The 24,288-nt window shown below is 31.9% G+C and overlaps 3 protein-coding genes across 4 annotated transcripts in view; 2 read left to right on the plus strand and 1 right to left on the minus strand.

Moving 5' to 3' along the window:
- Positions 1-24,288, minus strand: part of LOC125071746 (flotillin-2) — a 251,237-nt gene that overhangs the window by 49,747 nt on the left and 177,202 nt on the right. The gene's annotated exons all lie outside the window — the stretch shown is intronic.
- On the plus strand, positions 6,363-10,064 carry LOC125071739 (glucose dehydrogenase [FAD, quinone]). Its single transcript, XM_047682093.1, has 4 exons — positions 6,363-6,431; positions 7,300-7,444; positions 8,271-8,441; positions 8,554-10,064. Exons 1-4 carry the CDS (start codon positions 6,363-6,365, stop codon positions 10,062-10,064), a joined length of 1,896 nt encoding a protein of 631 aa, XP_047538049.1.
- On the plus strand, positions 14,534-18,019 carry LOC125071743 (glucose dehydrogenase [FAD, quinone]-like). 2 transcript variants are annotated; one of them, XM_047682100.1, is made up of 3 exons: positions 14,534-14,790; positions 15,135-15,268; positions 15,662-18,019. In XM_047682100.1, exons 1-3 carry the CDS (start codon positions 14,619-14,621, stop codon positions 17,180-17,182), a joined length of 1,827 nt encoding a protein of 608 aa, XP_047538056.1. In that variant the 5' UTR covers positions 14,534-14,618; the 3' UTR covers positions 17,183-18,019. The 2 variants fall into 2 exon arrangements, with proteins under 2 accessions (XP_047538056.1, XP_047538057.1); XM_047682101.1 differs by having other exon boundaries at positions 14,534-14,784.

Below are 24,288 nucleotides of genomic sequence, written 5' to 3' on the forward strand. Positions count from 1 at the left end.
AATAATAAAAACATTAAATTTATCATTGTCACGTCAATAGACTAAATTTTAAGCGAGTGAAAGTGCGAAGGGCAACTTCTCATACAATTATCTATACCAATACCATAAATGCCAAAGTAATGTCTGTCTGTCTTTCTTAATATTACTATATATATTACTGAACCGAATTTAATAAAATTTAATATGAAACAAGCTTGAATTCCAAGGAAGACTACTCTTTTATGACTAAAATCTGACTAAAAAACCCTAAAACACAGGCGAAGCCGCCGACGACGACTAGTATATTATATAAAAAAATCTTCTCCGAAACGTATGTTTATGTAAGTTGGTTGAGCAATTTTCTCAAGTAAACATACAAAAAACCTCTACTAAATTATTAAATAATCATATTTGAATCATACGTGAAAATGATGGAAGCGTAAACCATAAACTAATATAAATATTGTTTGAAGCGTTGTCATGGCAACAACGACGTCCTGAATACCAACCAGCCCTTAATGGTGCGCGTGTAAATCCTGTTTTCGTTTTGTTTTTTTTTTAATTAATCTCTTCGTGACAATCTGTACACGCTTCAAACACTTTTCTATATTACTTATGCAATTACTTATGAAGATATTCTATACCTATCTCTACTTTAAACTTTCTCTCTTACCGACGTTATGTTAACGAATCAATCACATAATACTCAGTAACGATTATAATAATAAACTTTATCAACATAAGAATCTTGTTTATCGAATGCTTCGCTTCTTTTTTTTTTTTGTAATAATAAAAAAAAAATTCAAGATCCCACATCACATGTAGATAAGATAAGAAAAACTAGAAATAGGGAAAAAATAATTACTTAATAATAATAAATAATATTATTAACGCGGTAATATAATATTACAAACATAATCAATTTTGAATGAATAAAATATCTTTTTTAAGTAATAAAGTTTATTGTTTTTGTTATTAATTGATATCATAGTGGCGAAGCTCCTTTATATGTCTCTTAATTAAATATAAATTAAACAACTATTAAAAAAAAATATGTTCCAATTATAAAAATAAATCTTGTTCAATCAATGTTCCTTTGATAGTAAACATTCTAGACTCCCACCATAACGTCGTCTGTATAACGGGCTACATGCGCAGGAGTTGCGTTTCAACGCTCAAAGAAAGTACCCGTTACAAACATTTTACACGCGATATGACTTGATAGTCTCTTTATTAGAAACTGGCAGTCAATTTTACAAATAAGTAACGAATAGTTTTTTTTTAAAAAAAGGGCGAACGGAAAGTGATTTGAATTTCGAACGTGAAATCGTAATTGTCCCTTTTACATGGAATGACACGAAAAATTTCGGTTAGTCCGAGTGCACGAACGTTTTTGCTATGTGATCTTTGTTTTATTTTCCCGAGTGAAAGCATATTGACGGTAAGTTTTGTTTATGTTTCTATACATAAAAAAAATTAACAAATAACAATGTAGTTTAGCCTTTACAACAGAATGGTTAAAATATTTTTTTGATTTTATTCTTGATAGAGTTTGTATTGTAGGAAAATTCCGAATTAAAAAGTAATAAACGCTATAAATCTCCATGACGATACGACCTTTAAGATTTCTGAAGTAACGTCATCCAAACTTAGTCAATGACACGTTTTCAGACAGTTATAATCGTTTTTGTGATACAATAATCACTTCATAAATAGTTTTTTTAATATATTTTTTACCAAACATTAATAAAATTAAAAGTAGTATGATTATTTCTGCGATCTAAAGTAATTAAAATCTATTAATTGCACTAGACAAATGATTTAATTACCACAATATATCGTACGAAAAAAAAATAATGAATTTAATTAGTTAATAGTAAGTCAATTAGTGTTGTCTTTGGTCATTTAAAATGATATAACAGACATATCAGTTCAGTTTGACATTTATAGAGCAAAATGTAAGCTAAACCGTTATGGATATAAAAGTTTTGAAGAAGACATCAGAAATATAAAACTTATCAAAACATCCTTTGGTTAAGACTTTTAAAAACACTTTTCGTGTTAACGAAATTGATTCAAATAACATATAATTATTAATTTCTATGTATACTCATATTTTATTATGGAATACTACTAGCGATATATTTGGGCTACACTACATAGTATAAAACAAAGTCGCTTCACGCTGTGTGTTTATCTGTGGATTTTGATGTGTTTTTTTTAATAGATAAAGTGATTCAAGAGGTAGGTTTATATGTATAAGAGATGGTATAAAATGACATGTAATAAAATGAAATCGTTCGCTATTCTTAAGAGTATTGTCATTTTTCTTTATTGGAATAAAAAAAACGATTTAGGAAAGACTTACTCTAATTAAGTCATTATTATTAGAGTAGCCCCAAATTTAATAATTCACGTTTTTTTTTTCATTGGCCAAATAATTCTCCAGTATTTTAGTTATTTTTACTACAATAATATATTATTATTATTTATTTTTTCGTTGAAATAGAACATTTAAAATCATGATACATAAAATAATATTAGTAAACAATTTGTTCAGGAAAACAACTTTGAAATTGATCAAAATTGATTTTTCAAAATAATTATAAAAACAAAATTTTATTATAAATAAAAATAAATTTGATAGGAAGTCGGACAGGCTAACAGGCTACCCGAAGGTGAGTGTTTACCACCGGCCAGTGACATTGCGCTGTTAGTATAAACATTCCTTATATCAATGCACCACCAACATTGGCAACAAAGATGCCATGTCTATTGTAACTGTATTTACCCTGGCTCACTCAACCTCTAACTGGAACATAACAATAGATAAGTAGTACTGTTTGACGGTAGAATATCTGATGAGTGGGTGGTAACTACCACAGACTAACTGCTATTCTGTTAACAATTGAAAAATTTTCAACAAATAATAGAATTAAATGCCCTAAAAGTTTGATTTTTTTAAATATATTTTATCTGTAGAAATATTATTTGCAAAAAATAAATATATTATAATATCGTAAAATAGTCTGAATTCAAGTTTTTATAAATAAAATATAGGAGCTGTATTGATACTTATACAAAAATAAATCAAAACTGTTTAATCAACAAAAAGTTTTACCCGAATATATCCATACAAACATACGAATTAACTGCCTCCTCTTTTTTAAGTCCGATAGGAGTACCAATAAAAACTGACGTAACTTCTGGAAGAGTTTTCGCATTACATAATAATTGAAATATAATATAATTGTCCTAGTTTTACTTATTAGTAATCAAGCATAGCTCTATGAAATAATTAAATATTAATCTATAATTTATTAGGTTATGTTACGTAACATTTGTTATTTTCACCGGAACAATTGTTATTCTATATGTAAACGCACACACGTGAAGGCAATACGTACGCAATTATGTATTGGTGTGTGTTAACTTTCTACAATATCCGAATTCATTGCTATAAAAAGTGTAATCGTTCACTTCGATTGTAACATTTAATACGCCAACGTAACAAGAGAGTTCTGCAGGGCTATTACGATTACAGCATAGCAACTATTGCTATCAAATATCTGTTGCGGATTGATATCAAATCATATAAATATAAATCAGGTTTTGCCTATGCTGTGGCATAATTCTCCATAATACTGATTTATCAATCCGAAACAAATATTTGATAGCAACGGTTGCTTTGCTACAACCGTAATAGCAAAGCAACTGAGAACCGAGATGGCCCAGTAGAACACGTGAATCTTAACCGATGATTACGGGTTCAAACCAAAGCAAGCACCACTGAATTTTCATGTGCTCAATTTGTGTTTGTAATTCATCTCGAGCTCGGCGGTGAAGGAATACATCGTGAGGAAACCTGCATGTGTCTAATTTCAACGAAAATTTTGCCACATTTATATCCACCAACCCGCATTGGAGCAGCGTGGTGGAATTTGCTCCAAACCTTCTCCTCAAAGGGAGAGGACGCCTTAGCCCAGCAGTGGGAAATTTATAGGCTGTTAATTTAACCGTAATAGCCCTGCTGTAAATAGAGACACGGCCAGCATGTCTATCTGTCTTCGTATGCTCGTCCCACATGTAGGACTTCAACGAGACACATTCCGATTACGGTTGCAAGGTGTTTCAGTTAGGGTAACAATGCTATTTTAGAAGTGTGTCTTAATATATATTTATTTTATTCATAAGTTACTAATTAGATAATTAATACTTAACCAATAACCAAGGGGTAAAAAACTAGTTAATTTGTTTAAAAAATATTACTATGTAAGAGTATTATATATCTATGTGTCAATAAGCGTGGTTAGCGCCTATTAATTGTAATTATTGCTGTTAATGTCTCCCATCCAGAGCAATGCGCCTTAACGATACACATTATAAAGTTATTTGCACCATATTAACCACCCAAGTAATTATGGAAATAAAACGTTGCGTTCTTTAAAAAAAAACGCTTATTAAACTATTTGCAATATATTAAAACTTGTATATTAAATGTGGATGGTGATGTATAAACTACATGCCAGAATCGCACTGCTGTTAATAGAGTTAGCGTGCGTCCTGAGTCACTGCTTGCAATCCGGACAAGTTCAAACATTTCGAGTATTTGTTATGTACGCGGTGGATTTCGGCGTCCGCGATACGCCGTCACTGAGGACCCATACTAACGCAGTTAACAGCAGTGCGATTCTGTAAGAATTCATTTTGCATCGCACCCTTGAAATGTTGACAACCTTGGCTTATTTATTTATCACCCTATATACATTTTAAAATGATTAAAGAATATCAAATTCTGACATTTCATGCTTGAGTTCCGCGGTGAGTTTACAGTTTATTCTTGTAAGATACCTCTGTAGCCCTTGAAAACGGTGAAGGCATTGAGGGTAGTAAATATTGCTTTAAAGTATTCCTTTTCGTATTTAACGTCTTTGGCTAAGGTGTAAATTGTATGTATTACATACATAGTACATAACGTTGCAATACAAAGACAAATTGATTATAATATATATATATATATATATATATATATATATATATATATATATATATATTATAATCAATTTGTCTTTGTATTGCAACGTTATGTATATATATATATATATATATATAAATTTTAAACCAGTTGAGTTGAAAAAGAACAACGTATAAGACAGTCAGGTGGTCAAAAAAGTATGTCACTAAAAGTCACCTTAAAGCGACGTGTATGTAACGGTGCTTGTGCGTCACCATCCTGCGTGGTCAGGCGTGAAAACTAACATTCTTCGTATATTACTTCCGAATGTAAATTGCACGAATATAAAGAAACATGAGTTCGTATTCATATCTATGAATTTTATATAACATATATTCCAAGTGCTTAAGAATAAATGGGTACTGTTTAATTAATATCACTGCATATTATAAAAGATAGCTCTCTACATCATTTTTCGGCGGTCTGAACATGAACTCAAAAAGTACCGAACGGATTTTCATACAGAGCAATACATGAGCGATTTTTATTGATGTTTAAGTAGGCTAAAGCATGACGCTGATTTGTGAAGATGTCTGAAAAAATCATGCCGACTGGAAATCTACTATCGAGCACCGCGGCAGCGAATAGTTTTATGTACAATATAAAGGTCTTATGTAGTCACTTATTTTACAAGCTGTGACGGGTAGCTAGTTTAATAATTATTTAATACGTAAGCCTAAGGTGACATTCTATACTAGGTAATGTCTGGTATACGTTGCAATGCCTGTTTAAATTTCTACACAAACAATTATCTGATGCGACTCGCGTGCTATCTATTATCACTAAAATCAGATTTTCTGATAAATTGTTTTCCATTGTGTGTTACAGATAACAATAACAAACTTCTGAAATATAATGACCGCGCCGCATATTACTCACCGCATTCAAAGAAGTTAACTTTAATAATAAAAAAATAATTCAAAATAATAAAACAGTAAACATAATTGTTTTTAATCAAAAATGGAAACACTAATTATTAATTAAGTTATATAATTGGTAGTCATGTCTGTATTATTTTCGATCATAGTTTTATTGGTGATAATAACTCAAAGTAAGTTTGATTTTACTTATTTTGTCGAAATTGTAATTTTAGAAGCTGAAAATAAAATTTCATCAAAATCGTTTCGTATTGTAGTGTGCAACATTTTTTCAAGACTGAATTGATTTAGATTTAACTTTTAAATGTAGATAGATCGTAGAAGTGATATGTTTTAGTTTAAAACAAATCGATCGTGATAATAGTTTTTTGAGGCGCAGAATATTCGGGTTACTATATAAGTATTTTATTATTAGTATCCTACAAATTATAACGTCGTATCCTTTAAAACAACAGTTAACTTTATTCTGTCTGTCCTTGTTTCCAGAAACAATGAGTGCGATAGTGAACGCGGCCGCCGACGTGATATCTGGCACGACCATCGCAGCTGCAGGTACGCAGGTAACTATTGTACCCGACATACTTTCATTGTATATGTTATTAGAAAAATAATAATAATGCGTAAATGTCTGTCTGTTCGACATAGGCTATTTATAATTTGTGAAGAATATAATAAAATTAAAGTAAAGAGCTTTTATAACAACATAGGGTTTTATTACGGCGAAAAATAATAAAACTTTTCTGTCATTTTTTCGTCAATACGTCGATTTCGTCAGCGTTAGATCCCGATACAATAATGCAATTTGTGTTTCAAACTTCAATAATTCCTTCATAAAAAACTATTTTATATTATTATCGTGTACATATAAAAGTTTACTAAAGTAAAAAATATATATCACACGAAGTTAAATTTTAAAGTAAACGAATAATCTAACACTTAAATGAATTCACTTTAGGCTTGACACTTTCTGGTCAAATAAACGTAGTGTAATGTATAAAGGTGTAATGTAAAGGTGTAGTGTAATGTATGATGTCTTGAGTTTGAGTTTGAGTTTGAGTTGAGTTTGCTTGTACCATGTATTTTTTTTATGATATAAGTAAATAGAGGTGCAAATGGGCCAACTTATGGTAAGTGGTAACCACCGTCCATAGACAAAGGCGCTGTAAGAAATATTAACCATTCCTTACATTACCAATGCGCCACCAACCTTGGCAACTAAGATGTTTGTCCCTTGTGCCTGTAGTTACACTGGCTCACTCACCCTTCACACCGGAACACAACAGTAGTGGATACTCCTGCTTGGTGGTAGAATATCTGATGAGTGGGTGGTACCTACCTAGACGGACTAGCATAAAGCCCTACCACCAAGTAAATAAGAAGAAAATTACTTCTTCACCGTTATTAATAATATATGTATATAAACTTCAGGTTGCATGGTTCATCCCTATGCTAGTTGCGGCGATAGCCTACTACCAATTTGACCAAACAGACCCTGAAGGAAGACCGACGGATGTACCAGATTCGAGACTTTTACCCGAGTACGACTTCATCGTCGTAGGCGCTGGATCTGCTGGTTAGTAGGTACTAAAGATTGGACACCCTTGGCAGACATAGCATTATACTTCTCTTAATCTTACTAAAATATCACTTTTCATCGACTCTGCTTTTTCACTAACTTTTATTTTACTCTAACTTCACCTCAAAATGTGTATATTGGAAATGAATTTTATAAAAGTTTCACCCGCGGATTAATCTGAAGTTTTTCACAAACTTTATTAAGTATTTTATCATGTATACCAATACTCATAGTATATATTCTGGCTCCTGAGTGTAGAACAGCAATTGCAAAACTGATCAAATAAAGTTATATTAACCGTTGTACTAAAACACTTCCTTAGTTTCTTTCGTCATTTGATCACCCCATGTTACTTGTCAAATAGTGTCGTGACAAATTTAAACCTATTTATATTACACTATATAAATTATTAATTTAAATATTGAAAAAATATTTTTTAAATATCAATAAATTGTTATTAAAAATACCTTTAAAAAACAAGTTTTTTTATACAAAAATTGCAAATTTTGTTGAGAAAATGTTGGTAACCGTTATGGAGTTTTCCTGGAAACTCTTAGAAATCCTGGGAGTAAAGTCCATACCATATATATGCACGATCATCGGGACTGAATCTATTTCTTAAAGTTCAACCCCGTTTATATAGAAATTGTGAAGTGGACATGACTCTATTTCAGCTTGCAAGATGTGACCAAGACAACAACTTTTGTTACACTTCTAGTTAAGTGAAAACTTGTATAATTGAATTTATTTAAATGTATCGTTTAAATCTAAGCTACCTTTGACAATTTGCTTAAAAGTAAATTTGCTAACTTTTTTATTTCAGGAGCCGTAGTGGCAAATCGTCTCTCCGAAATTGGTTATTGGAATGTTCTCCTCCTAGAAGCAGGTGGAGATGAAACTGAAATATCTGATGTGCCTCTACTGGCAGGCTACCTGCAACTTAGTAAGCTTGACTGGAAATATAAGACTGAACCTCAAGGAACTAGTTGTTTAGGTAAGGTTTTTAGTTTATTTTCATAACAACTCTAAGTAATACTCTACAATGACAAAACAATAGATAAAATTTAACAATTTGTTTTTAAGTCGTCTTATTTATATAATTTTAGCAATGGAAGGTGGCCGGTGCAACTGGCCCCGGGGAAAAGTTCTCGGAGGAAGCTCAGTATTAAACTACATGCTATACTTGAGAGGAAACAAAAAAGACTACGATATTTGGGAATCACTTGGAAATGAAGGATGGGGATATAAGGATGTTTTATATTACTTCAAGAAATCAGAAGATAATCGGAATCCTTACTTAGCGAAAACGCCATATCACAGCACTGGAGGATATTTAACTATTTCAGAAGCTCCTTATCACACACCACTCGTATCGAGTTTCATTGATGCTGGAATAGAAATGGGTTACCTCAACAGAGACATAAACGGAGAGAACCAAACGGGATTTATGGTAGCTCAGGGTACGTTAAGGAGAGGTCACCGGTGTTCTACCTCAAAAGCTTTTTTGCGACCAGCAAAGGATCGAAAGAACCTCCACATCTCGATCAATTCTTTTGTTACCAAAGTCATGATAGATCCGAGAACGAGGATTGCTTTTGGGGTGGAATTTGTAAAAAATAAAAAGATATATAGAATAAGAGCTCGTAAAGAAGTTATTCTTTCAGCCGGCACCATTAATTCCGCTCAGTTACTTCTACTATCAGGCATTGGCCCCACGGAGGAATTAGTAAAACATAGGATACCATTAATTCAGAACCTTCAAGTAGGTAAAAATCTTCAAGACCATATAGGCTTAGGAGGTTTAGCTTTTATGGTTAACAAACCGATTTCAATTGTTGAAAACAGACTTCATACTATGAGCACTTTAATGGAATATGCAGTGATGGGCGAGGGACCATTAACGATCATGGGTGGAGTAGAGGGATTGGCATTCGTGAATACGAAGTATGTTAATGCTTCAGACGATTTCCCCGATATAGAGTTTCATTTTATATCTGGAGCAACTAACTCCGACGGAGGTGAGCAGCTCCGAAAAATTCACGGCTTAACCGATAAATTTTACAGAGCAGTTTTTGAGCCGATAAACAATCTAGACGTATGGAGCATTATCCCAATGTTATTGCGTCCCAAGAGTAAAGGCTTTATTCAATTAAGAAGTGCAAATCCTTACGATTACCCGTATATTTACCCAAATTATTTGACCGATGAGATGGACGTAAAAACTTTAGTCGAAGGAGTTAAAATTGCATTTTCAGTGTCAAGAACAAGGGCTTTCCAAAAACATGCTTCTGTATTTAACAAATACGTTTTTCCCGGTTGTCATCATATTCAAAAATTTACTGATGCGTTTTGGGAGTGTATGATAAGACAATATACATGTACAATATACCATCCTGTCGGAACAGCTAAGATGGGACCTTACTGGGATCCCCAGGCTGTAGTTGATCACGAACTAAAAGTGTATGGTGTAAGAGGACTCAGAGTTATAGATGGAAGTATTATGCCCAATTTAGTAAGCGGTAATACAAATGCTCCCATTATTATGATTGGAGAAAAGGGCAGCGATATGATTAAAGAGTATTGGTTAAAACGTCGGATGTCCAGATACTACGCCTGATTTAATCGTACAAACGCAAATAAATATAATTCTAAGTGTACTGTACATAAAAATAACTTATTTATTTATTTTAGTTTATAATTTTAATATATCTACTTAAATTAAATAAAATTCAATGACAATTCCACTCTAGTATTGAATTAGACAAAGAATGTTTCCAAATAAATATATCATAAATTAATTAAAAAAAATATAATTAAATTTAATTTTACAACGAAACATTTGTGTTTTATTGATGTGTTATATTTTTCCCCTTGCTTTCCTTTTTTCTGTTTGCGTGAATTACATCCAGTCATATAATATATTGAACAAAATATAAAGACGTGATTTCATTTAAAATAATGCTTAGAAATTTGTCCCGGTATTTGTGAACGTATAAATAACAGATACTTTAGCATTGTCTTTAGCAGAAACATGTTTTATTAAAATATGTGTTTGTTTGTCCCTTTTATATTTTTCATAGAGTGCTAACTTTAACATTATTTAAGCTAAAGACTATTTATTTTAATCTCTCTCTTAAATTCCAATAATGGTTGAGTAGGATAAGGTTTAAGGTTTTAAAAAGATAAATCGGTCAAGCAAGTATATCGCAATGCTGTTGCGGTATAAATTAATTTTGCTGACTGTTATGTATTACTGTGTTAGAAGTACTACAATTGACATAGACTATATTATAATACACATCAAAAAAATATATTTATAATTTTATTATGATTCATAAACTTCCCCTTTTTTATAACTTAATATATTTTATTCTACTTATTATTTAATGTTAATATTATGTCACGTGATCTTACGTACATAGGTTTAAATATATAAATAATTTATCATTAATTATAATATATAATATATAATATCTTAAAAAATATATTATGTACTTTTTATGAATTTGTATGTATTTATTATTATTAAAAGTGATATCTATTTGCCATTTTTATTAATTTAATTTAAGTAATTAGGTGGCATCAAAACACTTCCTACCCAAAGATTGCCTGGAAGATATTATCTTAGAAATAAGATCCCATTTTTAGTTTTACACATTAAAATATATATGTAATATAGTTCTTTTGGAGCATATTTACATTGCACTAGAATGTTTCTGAATTTAATCAAAACATAATAACTACTCTATATTAAAAAAAAATACGACGTGCACAATTATAATCAACAACTTTGCATCACTTACATCAGCAAAATAATAAACAATTGACATTATAATGTATTCAAAGAATAAATATTGTAACGTGATCACACATTATTGATCATGGCTAGTCATAATTTCTCATTGAGACCTTTAGTGTCTGGTACGAGGATTCTATTTGGGCTCCTACCAGGATTGGGATCCATATTAATGTTACGCATGGTTATTCATCTCTACAGGCCAGACATAGAAGACGCTGAACATCGAGTAAAAGATGTACCAGTTGATAAACTTTATAACTGCTATGATTTTATTATAATCGGAGGTGGTAGTGCCGGATCAGTCATCGCAAGTCGGCTTTCTGAGAATCCAGATTGGAATATACTCTTATTAGAAGCAGGACCAGATGAAAACGTCCTTTCAGAAGTGCCGGTATTGTTTCCAGCTTTACAAACATCGTCTATAGATTGGCAGTTTGTGACAGAACCGAGTAGTGATTATTGTTTAAGTATGGTGGGAAATAGATGTAAGTGGCCACGCGGTAAAGTTCTAGGTGGATCGAGCACTTTAAACGCAATGCTTTATATAAGAGGAAATAGAAAAGATTACGATAACTGGGCAATGTTAGGCAATGAAGGTTGGGCATACAACGATGTTTTAAAATACTTTCTCAAAGCGGAAGACATGAGAATCCCCGAATACCAAAATGATCCATATCATTCTACTGGAGGTCCTATATCTATTGAAAATTTCAGATATGAACAACCGATTACAAAAAAAATTTTAGAAGCTGGCGAACAGCTTGGTTACAGAATAGTAGATGTAAATGGTGAATTTCAAACTGGATTTACAAAATCTCATGCAACTTTACGTGATGGTCTTCGATGCAGTACCGCTAAAGGATATCTCAGACCGGCAGCAAAACGAGGCAATCTTCACATCAGTCTTCACTCTTTGGTAGAAAAAATATTGATAGATGATCATAACAATACATACGGTGTCAAATTTACCAAAAATGGAATATCAAACGTTATAAAAGTTAATAAAGAAGTTATATTATCAGCTGGAACAATTCAATCGCCACAAATTTTAATGTTATCGGGGATCGGAGACAGTGTGGAATTGAAAAGTCTTGGTATAGATCCCGTAGCTCATTTACCCGGAGTCGGAAAGAATCTTCAAGACCACGTTGCTATGGGCGGGCATTCCTTTCTGTTTGATAATCCATATACAAATGGATCCGACTACTGCTTTAATTACCACACTGTGGCTTCCATTGGTAGTTTAATTGATTTTGCAATTAATCGAAATGGTCCTTTATATAGTATGATGGAAGCTGAGGCGATGGCCTTTGTCAATACAAAATACCAAAACCCAGTAGAAGATTATCCAGATATCCAGCTTTTTATTGCACCTACTGCAGATAATATGGATGGTGGCTTGTTTGGGAAACGTGCCAATGGACTTACTGATGCAACATATGCGGATTTGTATGAAGATATTTTATATAAGTCTTCGTTTTCTATAGTACCATTATTGCTTAGACCTAAGAGTCGTGGATATATTAAGCTACGTAATTCTGACCCTAATACAGCACCACTAATTTACCCGAACTACTATTCAGATCAAGAAGATATGGCTAGACTGGTAAGTCTTAATTCTTTTAACAATACATAACAGAATTATAAAATTGTAATTTGCATTTAATAATTTTATATATATAATAATTAAATTGCAAATTTAATTAGTAAAAATATTTTATACTTAATGTAGTTTTGGATTACCTTGCTAAATTACTTAATAAAATTGTGTTCTTGAATGTATATGACACGCTTGATATGCGACTATAGCTCTCCGCTCTAGTAGGTTCTAAAAATAATAAATCTAGATTTATACAGCGTGATTGTATAGAATTAAATGTAATGATATTTTTTTACTATTATAATTGTATTTTTTTTTAGATTGAGGGCGCTAGAATTGCCCAAATGTTGGTAGAACAGCCCGCATTAAAAGAACTTAATGCTCGACCAAATCCAAATCGCAATCCGGGTTGCAAAAAACACTCTTTAATGTCTGACGAGCATTTGGAGTGTCAAGCGCGTCATCATTCCTTGACAATTTATCATCCAGTAGGTACCTGTGCTATGGGCCCCGCGAAGAACACCGAAGCAGTAGTGGACACAAAATTAAAAGTAAGCTTAAATCATTAAAAAGAAAATTAAATCATTGATTTGTTTGTCTTATTTCTCATTTAATAATCAATTTAAAAAGATGTTAAAAATGTTTTAAACACTTATTTCAGGTTCACGGAATCACCAATCTTCGAGTTATCGATGGTAGTGTAATGCCAACAATTGTTAGCGGTAATACTAATGCGCCAATAATCATGATAGCAGAAAAGGCATCAGATATAATTAAAGAAGATTGGTCTGACTCAAGAAATGTTGGGTTTAAGTACGATACGGTACCTAGTTTGAAATATCAAGATGAAAACAATATAGTAAAAATCGAACCAAGAAATGTGGAAAATAGTAAATCAACACCAAATATATTTAATGAAATATCTAGTCTATTCCCGTATTTATCACAAGACATCCTAAAACAATACGAAAAATCAATTACCAACCCAACAGGTAAACAAAATTTTACTGACATTTCCATAAAATCAACGAAAGCATCTAGAGGCAGTTTTGAAAAAAATAACATTTCTAACTTCTTACCTAATTCATATTATAGTAAAAAAATAAAAGAAAATAAACAGGTAAAAGGTGATCGACCCCAATTTTCGTCAAATGCCGTAAACAATAATGTTTCGCCTAAACTATTGAGGCCGTATCCGTACAATAGAGCTGAATATTGTAAGGCGATGACAGAGTCGATATTGAGTCAAAATTCCCGAAAAATCGACTATTTTAAAAGTTATACTCCCATATTTTCTGAGCAAAGTAAGAATTATAAACAAAACCTAATGTATTATAATAATTTTATAGAGAATAAATTTATAACGAACACGGAATCAATAACAAACCAACCGAAAAAAAGCAATATTTGGTTATATTATAATGGATTAAAATATGAAGTACAATTAAATTGAAGAAAAACAATTATAAAAATTAAATAACCAAAAAAATTATCGTTTTTAATTATTTGTAAAAAAATATTGTTTATAAATAAGAAAAAATAAAGCCATATATTTTTTTTTGTGTACGAGTTTAATTTTACTTTACGGCCTACCCTTTATTAACAATCAACTTGATATCATTTTACAAATAAGAATAATAGGAATATATACAAGATGTTTACGTGTAATAGTTATTTAAGTCGATCGTATGATTGACATCCTGACGTAAGAAAAGATATTAAATTGTTTTTTAATTTACGTAACGTTATGTAACTCGAAGAAGTAGAACAAAATGGAAAATTTAGAAACACAAATATCATCTATGTGTCCATTGCCATTCAGTGGAATAGCTGGAGAAATATTCTTAAAAGCTGTGTCAACAGTGGTTGCTGTACATTGTACGATATTGGATGACTTCCATTGGCCACCCGATAACTCTCGAGAAATCCTTGAAGAAGGTTCGGGTAAGAATATTTCATTAATGATGCGAAATATAATTAATTGTAGACAAATAAAAATCAAAAAGTTAACTTAAAGTAAGCAATGCTTGTTATCAAGACATGATTAATATTCGTACTTCCAATCCAACTATGTGACAAAATTCTCGACGACAATAACTCCTGTGATCCTAACCTTACGAATTTCAAAACTCTATGTGCATATAAGTTGAGTCATAGACGCTTGAATATTTACAATATGTTCAATTACTTCTTATTTAATTAATACACATATACTTCTTAGTTTTATTTATCCCTGTTTTCGTATCTTCAAAAACCTTAATGTTTAAGGTATTTTCCTGTCTTTTCAGGCATATCATTTGATTTCATAGTAGTCGGTGCAGGAACAGCAGGTTCTTTGCTGGCAAGCCGTTTATCAAATGCTTTTCCATCATGGAAAATATTATTGATAGAAGCTGGTGACGACCCTGGCATTGATACTGAGGTAATAAAGTGAAGCCGAGTTGGCCCAGTGGTTAGAACGCGTGCATCTTAACCGATGATTTCGGGTTCAAACCGAGGCAAATACCACTGAATTTTCATGTGCTTAATTTGTGTTTATAATTTATCTCGTGCTCGGAGGTGAAGGAAAACATCGCAAGGAAACCTGCATGTGTCTAATTTCAACGAAATTCTGCCACATGTGTATTCTACCAACCCGCCTTTGAGCCGCGTGTTATAATATGCTCCAAACCTTCTTCTCAGAGGGAGAGGAGGCCTTAACCCAGCAGTGGGAAAATTTACAGGCTGCTAATGTAATGATGTAATGTAATAAAGTGCCTTATAATGACGACTTTAATGGAAGTACACCATACTAAAATAATTTTATTATTTTTAGATACCGGCATTTTTATTCTTAAATCAAAATTCAAGCAACGACTGGTCTTACAAAACGCACCCAGATGGCAACAGTTGTTTAGGTTTTAAAGACAACAGTTGCATATGGAGCAAAGGTAAAGGGCTGGGTGGATCAAGTTCAATAAATGCTATGATTTATCTTCGCGGCCATCCTAAGGATTACGCAGAGTGGTACAATCTAGGTAACCCTGGTTGGGACTATGAAAATCTCGTAACTCACTTCAACGAACAAGAGGCACTTTTCAAAATCACAGATCCTGAGTTTAAAGGTTATGACAATGAATGGTACAAAATTCTCGACAATGCATGGAATGAATTAAACTTCACATCACACAACTATGAAAGCCACGAAGCTATCATTGGAACTAAAAAGACACGTCTATTGACACAAAATGGAAAACGTATGAATACTGCAAAACAATATTTCAAAGAAACTGATAAATTATTTGTTATGAAAAATACACTTGTTGAAAAGGTAATTATAGACCCTCTAAATAAACAAGCCTCTGGTGTAGTAGTGAAGCATAAAAGCGGTATCATAATGAACATAACTGCAAATAAAGAAGTAATCTTATCGGCTGGTTCGATCGCCACCCCGCAAATACTTATGATGTCGGGAATCGGACCAAAGTCGCATCTAGATGAAATTGGTATTGAATGCCATCAAAATTTAAAAGTAGGGCAGAATTTACAAGATCACGTCCTCCTTCCTCTGTTTTTGAAAACGAATATGAATATGACCACATCAACCGATGTTATAAATATACTTCTGCTTCAGTATATGCTAACTAAAACTGGTCCATTCTCTAACATCGGTTTAACTGACTATATGGGTTTTATTGACACAGAGAGAAATTTGGATTATCCTGATATTCAATTCCACTATTTCTATTTTACTAAAAATGATAATTTCGTTTTAAAACCTTATCTCGAAGGGCTCGGATATAAAATTGAAATCATCGAAGCAATAGAAGATTTGAATAAAGAGCACGATTTTTTGGGTATTTATCCTACACTTCTGCGTCCCAAATCTACAGGTGAGATACTTCTGCCAAAACGACCCTTAACAGCGCCTATTATAAAGGCTAATTATTTTCAACATCCTGACGATGTACGTACATTCTTAAGAGCTATTGATTTTGTCCACAAACTTGAAAAAACCTCCATTTTGCGCGAAATGGGAATTGAATTACTGAACGTTAGCATCCGAACATGTAATGAACATTTATTCAATACGGACAACTATTGGCGGTGTTATATAAGTCATATGGCGACTACTATTTACCATCCCGTTGGTACCGCTAAAATGGGTCCACGAAACGACGTCAATGCTGTTGTAAATCACGATTTACAAATTCACGGAATTTCAAATTTTAGAGTTGTCGATGCAAGTATCATGCCTACCATACCGGGAGGTAACACTATGGCTGCGACATTAGTGATAGCTCGAAAAGCTGTTGACATTATAAAAAAGCATTACGATAGCAAAGATGAACTATAACTGTTAAAATCTCAAATTATTTCAACATGAATTTTGATTATATAATAAGATATGTATATTTTTAATAAATAAGTGTAATGTATCTTAGTTGTTTAGTTTGCGTTGTATATTATTCATAAAGTAGCTTTCAGACATTTTTTTCAATATGTCACATATATGTGATATACATATTAATCTAAAACGTTAAGAAATATTAAGGCTTTGTATTAAATTAAGTTAAACTTGTCACTGTACAAACACAAACATGCCGAATGGAAAATGACACATAAAATTATGTAATTATGAAAAATTAAAAATACATTCTTAGTTTAAATGTCGATGTCAGGTCAGAAATGCCATATGTGAAGTTAGAGGGCAGAACTCAGAAGTCTCTGACACTTGCGTTGTGCATAATTTAACATTATTATGAAATTTTTCATCGGAGAACTTTATAAGCAATACATACTATAATTATATATGTACATATAATCTTATTGAATTTGGTAAAAAGATATAGAGTAATTAAATTAATAAATGCAGTGTAGGCAGGGCCACGCGAGATTGGCCGACGGTTTTTAAAAGATCACAGGAAACCGTTTGATTCGGGTAGAGCAAGTTCGGCCCACGTGAAAATCTTTGGGGGAAACCTGTGTCCAGCAGTGGACGTCTCCCAGCTGACATGATGAAGATGATGAAAGTGAATATTTCAGTATTTTTTAATTAACAAAATGATACTTGATCTTTCTTCCTTGCTTCCTGCAAAAACCATTTAGTCCTGGTCAGATCAGTCAATACTTTCAGAAAACCCTAACCCTCCACATTTTCTTTTCCTTTTATATTGTTCTTTATTTCTCCGATATAAATATATAGCCAAATTATATATACAAATTTAACTAATATTTTAATTCATGATTATTCATGGCATTTATTGTATCGCAAATATTAACGTTATACGTTAATATTTGCGATACAATAAATATTGATATTAAATAATTAACGTTTGTCAGCCATTTGCTGTTAATGTTGTATTGTTGTATGGCTCAAAACAATCTAATATTATTAGCTTTAATTAATACTCTGTGTCTAATATTAAATTTAGACTATTCTCAAGCGAGAAGGCTTATCTATACTAATATTATTAATGCGAAAGTAACTCTGCCTGTCGGTATGTCTGTTAATCTTTCATAGCTAAACCACTGAACCGAATTCAATGAAATGTGTCTGAAATAAGCTTGAACCTCAAGAGTTATATAGGTTTTTTTTACCTAAAACCTAATCAACAACCCCTTAAACGCTAGCGTGACCGCGGGCGAGAATTAGTATTAAATAATAAAACAAACTACAAAGTTTAGTAATCAGACCCTGAAAAACAATAATAGCAAATTTAATAAAACGATGTTTTACAGTAAAGGATTTCATTTCCCATTTACGTACAATTTAAACGTTCATTTTTAATATTACTTAAATTGTTTTTTTTATTGTTTTTTTAGAGAACCTTATTCTAATTAATTAAATAAATTATGCATTCCAATAATAAAGGGTTTTTTTCGATTTTTTTGTTTAATTATACTAAGTTTCCATAACCACATATTTCGTCTTAACGACAGTGGTTTCTGTTAAACACAATGTCTAAGCTAATCAAAACTTACACAAATCAAGACGTTTAATAAAAATATCGTAAATAGTTTTCTTCAAATAATAATTAAAATTAATCTATGCAGTATTTTTAAAACTAGATTAAGATTTACATTTTCACTTCCCTCATTTAAGACTAGATTTACACTATCATCGAATCTTAGTCCTCGATTGAACAATACTTTACTGTTTAACTAATGACGCTGATGTTCCAGTAGTTCGAAGTTTAAATAACTGCCTATACCCAAAAGGATTGTCTGTTCAACAATGAGATGGGTAGCGCGTTATGTCACAAGGGTGAACCTTGACGTGATTTCGACAGACGTGTAGTAATAGTTTCGCTTTCGCATTTGAAACGAAACGTTAGGAAACTCATACGTATTTAGATTCAACACATTTTTATTTCAATTGAAGCATTAAATACCTCCAACGATTTGCATTTTTTTATATTTGTAATTTCGTTTCGTTTTCGATTTGTTTCGTATTCTGCATGTGAAAAATGCTTATATTAATACTTGGTGAGTATTCATTCTAGAAGGCAGGTAAAATACTAAATCAAAGATATGATATTTCAAAATCAAGGGCGGATTTCTAAAATAATATTTAAAAATCCGGGCCTCCAATCCTTTGTGACCCCGAGGCCTCTAGATCTTTAAATCCATTCCTGCTCGAAACATTCAACGTATGCAACAGATGCAATTCGAGGTAATCTAAACGTGAAATTCACGCTTGTCACGTACATATGTAGTCGAAATTTAAAGCGGATTATACTGCAAGCGTAGCTACCTATACTTAAATATTATATACTAAAACCTGCTTAAAAATGCTCTGCATTGTATACGATAAGATACAGAGTATTAATTTTATAAAATGTGCCAACATTTTATAAAATCTTTCACTGTCAACGTAAATCAAAAACATGTCTCACCTTACAAAAGTCGATCATAATTGCTTGATATAAAGAGAATTCCATAAAAAAATCGTATTGTTTCGTAAACAATAGTCCCGTCATGAATACTTCCCATAATAAAGTAGAACGAAACTTTAATTATTGAATGTATTTCGTGTGCCTTATTACAGAACAAATTAAATCAATGCCATTTGCGTAAGGTCATACAAGAAAGTTTATTTTAAGCGAAGGTTCCTGAACATATGAATCATCTTTATATGGGTATTATGCGTTATACGTTTATAGATTTCTTAGAATATTCTACGAAGTGAAAAACTACGAAAAGCCGTTTTAAACGTTACTTTTGCCGCATTTTTCGTTTGCGTCTCAATGTTCCCGTTTACTGACCATCTATCAGCACTATTCGTTGTCTTCGCATTTTTTTTAGGCTGAGCTGTTTTCCCTAGCCGGATCACAAGTGACGCAGTGACATTTTTTTCCTTTAAAGCAGTCTCCTTGTCAGATTGCCTTCGGCTCAACGTTCGGATGTAGTGTACCTAGTTGTCGTCACGCCTATCTATCATCAGTTGGGGTCCTAATGTTTGTCCTAACAAATGAAATGGCAGAAATCGTCACGTAAGGAAAAAGCGCCCCCTCCAGGCTCTTTATCTCTCTGTCTCTTTCTTCTATATACAGTTTTAGAAAAACTCATTATTTTAAGAATATTTTTTTTTGTTATTTAATTATTCTCAATTATTTTTAATTTATATCATTGTGTCAATTATTTATTAACAAATATTATAGCGTTTTTAAATTGATTATATCAGAAAGTTATCGAATACATAATTAAAAAGTAATTGTTACATGAAACACCGAATGGTGACATAATTTTTCTGTCAATTAAATAAACGTTAAACTAATATTAAAATAATGTGTCTGAATTATTTTTGTACGCGCCACGTCACTAATATTATTAGTTCTACATTTTATTTAACATATATACAAATATACACTATCAATATAATTTGTTTATAACATGTAAAAGGGCGTAACAAACATAGTTGATAAAACAATTTAAAAAAAAATAAATAATCAAAGTTCAATTTTTAAGAAAACTACGAAAACTGACGAATTATTATTGACGCAATATTTTTAAGGATAGGCCCGATTACACACAAATTATTACACGATCTTGAATGATTGATTATTATTTTATAGAAGCACTTTTGAATCGTAATTTTACATAATGAATTCAATCAACAATATATATCTACGTTTAATACAAGATACGCTGAAAAACAGATTTTTAGTGAAATTTATATTTTGGATTTATTTTTAGTTTTTTTTACGTATCATAAAATAATGTGTGAATACTAGCGTAACATACATATGTTAAGCTTGATAGTAATGTAAAATAATCTTATTAATTTTTGATCCAAAAAATATTTGTCATATGAGTAAGCTATCATTAGAGGTTAGGTTAGGGTTTCCCCAAGGCGAGCGGTACGATTATTATTTATTGCAAAACTGCAAATGTCGAACGTACAAGAACGGCAATGGTTATGTGTATATCTGCACGTACACAAACTGGTCTAAAGTAACTTTTTATTGCCTCAGAATCACCGAAATCAGAATTGCAAATCTGCTAAAAAATGTCGAAAACCAATAAAGTTATTTATAATATAAAAATTAATATATTTCTTGCTGAACATAGCTTTGATATGTTTTTTAGCCGTATAGTTTACTAAGATAACCTATTTTCCTATTGTCTAGAGGCATGAAATGTCGTGTCGTATTACGCGAGTAAAGGAACGGAGAGTTCTTCTGTCAAAATTAAAACATACTTTATTCAAGTAGGCTTTAACAAGCACTTTTGAATCGTCATTTAACAAACTGTATTAACTGAAGCTACCACCGGTTCGGAATGCAGATTCTACCGAGAAGAACCGGCAACCAACTCGGTAGTTACTCTTTTTCAACATTTAAAAATACAAAGTCATGTTAGTTAAATACAATTAAATATGTATAAAATACATCCTGCCTGGAAGTCAACAAGTATTTGCACACTCACCCGTGCTAGTGCACGGGTGAGTAAGGCTGTAATATGGCTGTTGGCTGGTCTCCCTTGAGATTTACTGCCGTAGCCGAAATCATCTAGAACGACATAATTAACAAAGAAAAACACACATATTCACGTGTATAGAAAACCTGCAAACCGTAAATGTTGACTGTCAAAATAAACACTTCCAAGTTTAAGCAATGTTGTTTAACTCGGCTAAAATCACTTTAGATATATATGTATAGACAATATCGTAACATCCTTTTCCCCTCTTTGACGTAAACTTCTTCAAATTGTTTTTAGTTTGTACACCAAATAAAAGTATCACCCACATAAGTAGATTCCTATTTTTTTAATCTAACTTTTATTACAGTCTACTTTAAGCTAATCGATTCTAACAAGATCAATTATTCCTCGCTTTTTATTTATTTTTTTACAAAAATACTTTAATAGTTCAAAAACAACCAGCAAGAACTCAGTCATTATATTTATTTTAATGGATACTTCCATAAATAATATTAATAAAAAGTGTAAACAAATCACACAAAATAGTTTGTTCGCGAAGAACATATTTCAGTGGATGTAATAATACTTTTAAAGTGTATGTATAAAAGGCATTTGTATCTCAGATGTTATGTCACTTGTGTTTGTGATTACACTGGCTCCTTCAAACCGGAACACAACGATACAAAGTATTACTGTAAGGCTTTAGAATATCAAAGAGCCGTCTGTATGGGTACCTGGATGGTTCGAGGACAGAAGGTTGAAGCGCTCTCACCTATCTATAGATAGGTAAGACCAAAGGTTTTATATATCTCCAAAAAAGCAACAAATAAACTGAATGACCTTTTCGTCTAATAATAATGTATATTCTATAATATCCGACGTATACGTACAAAGTCAAATCGGGACGAGCAGCTAGTATACTTAATACTACCTGCTCGTCCCTTAGCTGTACATGATATAACCTTCCTCGATAAAAGGGCTATCGAACATTAAAAGATTTTTCCAAATCGGATCAGTAGTTCCTGAGATTAGCGCGTTCAACCGAACAAACAAACTATTCAACTTCATAATGTTAGTATAGATGTATCTTGTTTATTTATCGTTATTGTTGTTCCGTGTATCCTTTAAACGTTATTATAGAAAATGTTACATATTACTTTCTTACAATTTACAATCGTGTTGTGCAGTGAGTTGGGTTTATTGTTACGTAATATTTCTTATCTAATATTAAATCCGTACGATACATTTATTCCCCCATTTTTTATCAATATGTTATTTGAGTAAAATACTGGAAAATCATATGTTACTTTTGTATATAATTTATCATTTTATCTATGTATATAATATAATTTAAAATATTAACAATTCCGGGAGAACATATTTATTATATAATTTATAATAACCAGAGCAGAACTGAGCAAAATAAAAATCAAAACTGGGACAGTGTTTGTAATTAAACAAGTTTAAAAAAAAGTAATATAAAAAAATAACTTAAACCAAGAATAATAATTCGATTTAATAACGACCTTCGAATACTTTTCCTTTTACTCAATACTAGTTGCCGCCTCGCGGCTCCATTCGCGTTTTAGGGGTTGATCGTCTGGTATTAGGTACATAAAAGTAGCTCATGTCCTTCCTTGAATTTTACGCTTACTTCCTATCAAATATAATAAATTTCTTCTAGAGGCAAAAGAGAAGATTATCTTCAATCGAAGAAGAATTACATCAGAATCGGTTCAGCGGTTATCACGTGCTATCGTCACAGAACATTTTTTTTATATTATAATATAAACACGTAAAGATTACGCCTGAACTCACCCCGGTGGAGTTAAATTATGAAAGTTAGAGAATAGAGACTAAATCTGTGTTAGCGCACAAACATGCCCTGGCACGACATTCATAGATAACGTATTTGGTGCGCAATTTAGAATTCCAGCAAGCAATGAGTTTAGTAATCCAGTTGATTTGTATTTTCCAATTAAAATCGTGCTCTGGAAAATAATATCGTGACTCGTCAGCAAGCGTGTATCTATTAGATGAAATACTGAGACCTCATAACAAAACGTTACGTTAACATCGTGAGACTTGCGATAATGAGATGTTGTGTTATAAAGAATCGAAATTGTTCGATGGGTAATCTTAATCAAAGATTTCCTTCAGATCTTGTGGATAAGATACACCGCAATGAAGGAAACTCTTATTAGTCATTCGGGTAAAAAAATCAGTAATCAAGGATATTACATGTGTCGGATGAAATTCTTTCACATTCACCAACCTGCCCTTGGAAGCGTGGTTGAATAACTTTCTCCGGAAGCTTTTGCTTAGCAGTGGGACTGGTACGGATATTATTTGTTCTTTATAAATCTATCGACCAAAGGCAGGATAAGTCTAAGAGGAGTAATAATTTAACAAAAATTTCTTAAGAAACGATTGCGTTAGATAATTCTTTATACATACGCTTTGTTTGTGTGAGTGCGAATGATGTGTAACAAAACAGATTACTTGCTTATTACATACAAAATGATTTTCGATAACACC

This window comes from Vanessa atalanta, chromosome 20 (genome assembly GCF_905147765.1).
Source record: "Vanessa atalanta chromosome 20, ilVanAtal1.2, whole genome shotgun sequence".
NCBI lineage: Eukaryota > Metazoa > Arthropoda > Insecta > Lepidoptera > Nymphalidae > Vanessa > Vanessa atalanta.

Coding starts and splice junctions, on each gene's coding strand:
- LOC125071743 (XM_047682100.1), top strand. CDS start 14,619: ATGGAAAATTTAGAAACACAAATATCATCTATGTGTCCATTGCCATTC. Junction 14,791..15,134: donor AATCCTTGAAGAAGGTTCGG/GTAAGAATATTT, acceptor CTGTCTTTTCAG/GCATATCATTTGATTTCATA. Junction 15,269..15,661: donor ACCCTGGCATTGATACTGAG/GTAATAAAGTGA, acceptor TATTATTTTTAG/ATACCGGCATTTTTATTCTT.
- LOC125071739 (XM_047682093.1), top strand. CDS start 6,363: ATGAGTGCGATAGTGAACGCGGCCGCCGACGTGATATCTGGCACGACC. Junction 7,445..8,270: donor CGTAGGCGCTGGATCTGCTG/GTTAGTAGGTAC, acceptor TTTTTATTTCAG/GAGCCGTAGTGGCAAATCGT. Junction 8,442..8,553: donor TCAAGGAACTAGTTGTTTAG/GTAAGGTTTTTA, acceptor ATATAATTTTAG/CAATGGAAGGTGGCCGGTGC.